Source organism: Conger conger, chromosome 13 (genome assembly GCF_963514075.1).
Source record: "Conger conger chromosome 13, fConCon1.1, whole genome shotgun sequence".
NCBI lineage: Eukaryota > Metazoa > Chordata > Actinopteri > Anguilliformes > Congridae > Conger > Conger conger.
The window spans coordinates 10,228,019-10,234,018 of NC_083772.1; the positions used below are offsets into that span (position 1 = coordinate 10,228,019).

Below are 6,000 nucleotides of genomic sequence, written 5' to 3' on the forward strand. Positions count from 1 at the left end.
CAGGTCAATTACGGCCCAGCTCCACAAGCAAAATAGTAGGAAGGCATTTTTGGTCCATTTGACCATCTCCAGCCACTCTGTGCCAACCACCTTGCCTCAGTTTTTAGACAGTTTTAGACAGTTTTAACTGGTCTCTTGGGCAGTGAAAAGTTACGGTATGTTAGAATGATGTGACCTCTATAATTATGGTGTTTAACAAACAGTGATGAGAAAGGGTTAAGGGCTAAAGTGGAGGGCCTGATTGAATGGTGTAAGGAAAATAACCTAATGCTAACAAGTGTAAGATAGTCAAAGACAATTGGTGGACTTGTGTATGGAATTTGTATGGAAATGGATATAATTCATTACGAATGACCTGACCGGGCGGCCTGTGGTGTAGTGGTTAAGGTACATGACTGTGACCTGCAAGGTCGGTGGTTTAATTCACGGTGTAGCCACAATAAGATCTGCACAGCCGTTGGGCCCTTGAACAAGGCCCTTAACCCTGCATTGCTCCAGGGGAGGATTGTCTCCTGCTTAGTCTAATCAACTGTACGTCGCTCTGGATAAGAGCGTCTGCCAAAATGCCAATAATGTAATATTAATGTGAATGCCCTCAAATTAAATTTGTGAGGCACATACAGTGGGTTCCAGAATTATTGGCACCCTTAACAATAATGAAGAAAAAAGGCTGCATATAATAAACAACACAGATAATTATCTATGTATATGTTATGTTCATAGTATATAGTTTTCAACATATGGGAAAACTATATAATTTTATCTCAGTACATCTCCTCTCATGCTTCAATAATCTCATCTCTCCTTTCCTGAAAACCATATGACAATGACCCGTGACAATTTTTGTAAAATAAGATCAGTGAAATTGTCAATAATGTCAATTATTTAATTTAGGATATCTCAGTCTAAAGGAGGTATATTGTGTCATTCCATCTCTTCCTCTCTCACTAGAGTATAGAAATTAGGTAATAAAACATGCAATATCACTTTGTCATCCATCAGCATTGGAAAAGCTACAGTGCCCTCTATAATGTTTGGGACAAAGGCCCATCATTTATTTATTTGTACTCCACAATTTGAGATTTGTAATAACATCTCACATGTGGTTAAAGTGTTCATTGTCAGATTTTAAGGGCATTTTTATACATTTTGGTTTCACCATGTACAAATTATAACAGTGTTCATACATAGTCCCCCCAATTGTAGGGCACCATAATGTTTGGGACACAAAGTAGTCCTGTTTATTCCTTTGCATGCCATGTGTCTTCTCTGGTGATGCTCTGCCAGGCCTGTATTGCAGCCATCTTTTGCAAACGCTTCTCTTGGGAACTAGTCCTCTTAACTTTTTTCTTTGGCAGTCATACATACATGTGGTATATTTTACCAAATGTCATTGAAATTATGACTGGAAGAGAGTGCTATGGTCAGATGAGAACATTTTGGCCATGGACACCATCAACATGTTTGGCAGCAAATGAGCAATGCGCACAAGGAGAAGCAATTCATACCTATTGTTAAATATGGAGGTGGGTCATTGATGTTCAGAAAAGTACCAATACATTTTAGCAGAAAATCTGGTTGTCTCTGCTAGTAAGCTGACGCTGGGTCATAGGTAGATTTTCATGCAGGACAATGACTCCAAACATACTCTAAATCAAAATAGACAAAATGGTTAAGTGAAAACGACATCCATGTTCTGCAATGGCCATTTCAGTTTCCAGAATTCATTTCCATCAAAACCTGTGGTCTGAACTAGTTCTGCATGGAGGAATGGTCAAAAGTTCTAGGAAGAGACTTATGGCTGTCATCTTTGCCAAGGGTGTTTGGACAAAGTATTAAAAGAGAGGTGTCAATAATTGTGAAACCATTGGTTGATTTCATTGAATCATAAATAGAGTATACACAGGCACACATACTGTGTACTGGGACACATTGCTTTCTATTTTCTTCTAGTTCAGAGTACACTGTTGGTTTGTTATCAACATAAGGATCCTATGTCCCATTGACAGTCACCCACAGATACCTACAGCCATCAGGTACTCAGATCACTCATCTGCTGGACACAAATCTCAGGTGTGAAGCTCTTAATTGAGAGCTGCTAAAGAAGGCTTGCTTTGGTCCAAGGGGACTTCTGATGTAATTACACCAGTGAGAGGTTCTTATATGTGAACAAATATGTAAAAAAACAAAATAATTATTTAAGGCCTATCATACAGCAAGCTTAATTTTTGTCACCTTTTGTCTTTAAGGGAATACAGTCAATTTCAGTTAATCTTAACGTGGTGTAAACTGCAGACATTATTATATTTCCAACTGTAAAAACTGCTGGCTCCTGAAACGTTTCATTGTTAGTTTGTCCTCCATTTTAACAAACAAATCCCTCCAGTCATAATAATTAGATTCACCAGTGATTTCAGAACATTTTGGCCATACACATCATCAACATGTTTGGCAGCAAATGAGCAATACGCACAAGGAGAAGCAATTAATACCTATTGTTAAATATGGAGGTGGGTCATTGATGTTCAGAAAAGTAACAATACATTTTAGCAGAAAATCTGGTTGTCTCTGCTAATAGGTAGATCGTCCTGCTGGACAATGACTCCAAACAGACAAAATGGTTAAGTGAAAACGACATCCATGTTCTGCAATGGCCATTTTAATTTCCAGAATTCATTTCCATCAAAACCTGTGGTCTGAACTGAAGGGGGGTTTGTCCATAAGCACAAACCCACAGATATCAATGATTCTGAATAGTTCTGCAAAAATCCCTTGAAATGTGTTCCCTAACCTTCTCACAAATTCTAGGAAGAGACTTATGGCGGTCATCTTTGCCAAGGGTGTTCGGACAACCAGCGGTGTCAATAATTGTGAAACCATTGGTTGATTTCATTGAATCATAAATAGAGTATACACAGGCACACATACTGTATACTGGGACACATTGCTTTCTATTTTCTTCTAGTTCAGAGTACACATAAGGATCCTATGTCCCATTGACAGTCACCCACAGATACCTACAGTCATCAGGTACTCAGATCACTCCTCTGCTGGATCTCAGGCGTGAAGCTCTTAATTGAGAGCTGCTAAAGAAGGCTTGCTTTGGTCCAAGGAGACTTCTGCTGTAATTACACCAGTGAGAGGTTCTTATATGTGAAAAAATATGTTCAAAAACAAAATAATTATTTAAGGCCAATCATACAAGTATTTTTCTGCAATTCATCTTTAATGCAACTTTGAGATACAATTAAATATTGCTTGAAAGTACATTCAACTGTAACGATAGTTACTGTTGGGAGTTAATAACTTTATGACGTCACCATTAAGCTAACTGAATATGTGACAAAGTACAGTACATTACCAAACAAGAATAGAATCCACAAATTCAAACATGAATCAATGTACTTCAACTCCATTTAAAAATGAATTAAATAAATAATACATTTAACAAACTTGAAATGCAATGTTCCATAAAATATATTAACCAAGAATTAGTTGACAAAACACATTATTATAATTATTATAATTATTATATATTATTAATTATATTAAATCAGATTATATTTCCACAAACTGTGGAAATTGTGAAACAGCAGATTTCCTATTATATAGAATTACTTAATTATTTCAAAAGATTATTTCTTTTGAAAAGTTTTTTTGAGAATTCCTTAACCTCTTCTGTGTTCAGGACATAAATGATTGGGTTCATCATGGGAGGAAGGGCCATTGCAAGTGATGTATTGATTACCCTGGCATTTGGATGAAGGGTACCAGCTTCCACAGCAAGGTATGTGCCTATTATTGGAAGATAATATATAGCCACCAGCATTAGGTGTGCAGAACAAGTCTTAATGGCTTTAAACCGCCCTTCCTGTGAAGAGATTTTAAAGAGAGCACCTGCAATAAACACATATGACAGTACAGTCAAAACTAATGGTAAATAAAGGAACAATGTTATGCAAGCATATGCCATTATATAATTTGGCAGATAGTCATTGCATGCCAAACGGAAAATGGGTCCATGATCACAGAAGTAGCTTTTTACCACTATGGATTTACAAAAGGACAACCTGGTAATTAAAGTAGCTAATAAAATAATGAAAAGTGCAGTAATTCCCCACGCCACTGCTAACATCACAGCAATGGCTGGCATTGTGACAATGGCATGGTATCTCAGTGGAAAGCATATTGCCACCAATCTATCATATGCCAGAATGGTAAGAATGAGAGCTTGCAAAAAGGAAAAGTAAAATACAAAAAACATGTTGGCCAAGCAAGCATCATAGGAGATGTACTGGGAATCAAAAAGAAACATTGCAATTAAATTTGGAATAAGAGCAGTGCTTTCACCGAAGTCAGCTACAGCCAAATTAAATACGCCCATATACTTTGGGGTGTGAAAACTGCGCTCTATATATATAACAAATATGACAAAGGAGTTCCCCAACACAGAGACCACAAAAACAAAGCATAGGAAAACATAGTAGTATTTGGCATGGGGTATGTTCTGAAAACCATTAATGAAAAAAAATGGGGGATGCACAACAGCTGTATTTAGAGAGAGGGTGGAATTCAAGGAGTTCAGGTTAGATGAATGATTCATTCTTTTTTGCTTTTCTTTTTGTCTTTACTTGTCCTGTAAGTAAAAAAATAAAAAAATTAACAGAATTATAATTATTTCTATTTAATGCAGCTGCTTAATTTTTAATTTCAGAAAACATTTAAGATCACAGACATACAGAACTACCTAGAATCCTGCAAGTCATTATTTATCATCACATTATTCATCAAGCAGTTTATATAAATCTCTTTATTTGCCATAGACAAAGGGAGGCTGACTTTTTAGGTCAAGTACTGAGTTTTGAACTGAGCCAATACAATTGTCAAAATGTGAGGTAATGTCTAACAATAGCAAAAAGATTCTCCTAACAACGTCTTCCAAATACTTTCCAGTTGCAGCATGACATGCTAATGGGCAAAGAAAACTGCCAAAGAAAGTATATCAATGTGTCCTCATGTACTTTCAAACTTCGGATTTTCTTAACGTTTCCCAAAAGTAAAAACCACAATGTTCATAAAGAGCACTACTGTACATGTATTTTTCTTGTTGAAATAGGTAATCTTCCAAATAATACCTTCTTGATAGGGGTAGAATGAGAAAAATTGCTTACCACAATCAACTAGGCAGAGATCAAATCAATAAAAAAATCCAGTTTGTTCAGCCGGGTTGTGTATTATAGTACAGGTGCATTAACTCTGCATTTATACTTCTTGCTCTGCAGTTGTTTGCATGTGACACAGAACCTGGGGAACTCATTGACGATAGCAACCGTCAATACAATGTCTGTTTATAGAGAAACCAAGGCTAGTCATCAGAATCTAGTTACATTTTCCTTAATTGCCTTCCTTAATTTAGTGAACAAGTACATTTCTGAATCGTAAAATGAAATTAATAATTTATTCAAAGGAACAATAGTAGTATTATTTATACTATTATATAAAGGCAAGGCAAATAACCTTTGACCTAACTCGGGGACAGGATCACAAAGTCACCCACCATAAGTTGGATAACCACTGAACCCCTCACAAATGGGTGGGGCCACTAGAGGAGAGGGAAAAAACTGAAAATGAGAAAAACTCCCTGGTGAAATGTCAACTGAAATAAAACCGCAAAATCGGTTGAACAGGGTATTTGTAAGTTAGCACGCAATGTCCGAAGTAACGGGCGAGTCGTGTGAAAACAAATAACTGAAAAACCAAAACTCCCTGGCATTTCACCAACAGAAAATTGACCTGAGAGATAACGGTCAGGGAAAAAAGAAATTCCTCAATGGAAGAGTTTCGTTAAGGCTATACCCAAGAGGCAAAATCCTCTGCTCGGTCCTCTAAACTGAAGAGGGCTTAAGAAATCAAAGTAGGGAATGTCCAGGGGAACCACCCAACCAAAGCAAAGCGGAACTACTAGTCACTATGCTTCTAATTAATTCTAAAAAGGTTACT

The 6,000-nt window shown here is 36.8% G+C and overlaps 1 protein-coding gene across 1 annotated transcript; it reads right to left on the reverse strand.

Annotated features, from left to right (window-relative positions):
- Positions 1-1,752: 1,752 nt before the first annotated feature.
- Positions 1,753-4,603, reverse strand: LOC133108318 (olfactory receptor 51E2-like). The gene is made up of 2 exons (XM_061217793.1): positions 3,649-4,603; positions 1,753-1,802 (listed from the first exon to the last, which is right to left on the reverse strand). Exons 1-2 carry the CDS (start codon positions 4,601-4,603, stop codon positions 1,753-1,755), a joined length of 1,005 nt encoding a protein of 334 aa, XP_061073777.1.
- Between the last annotated feature and the right edge of the window lie 1,397 nt (positions 4,604-6,000).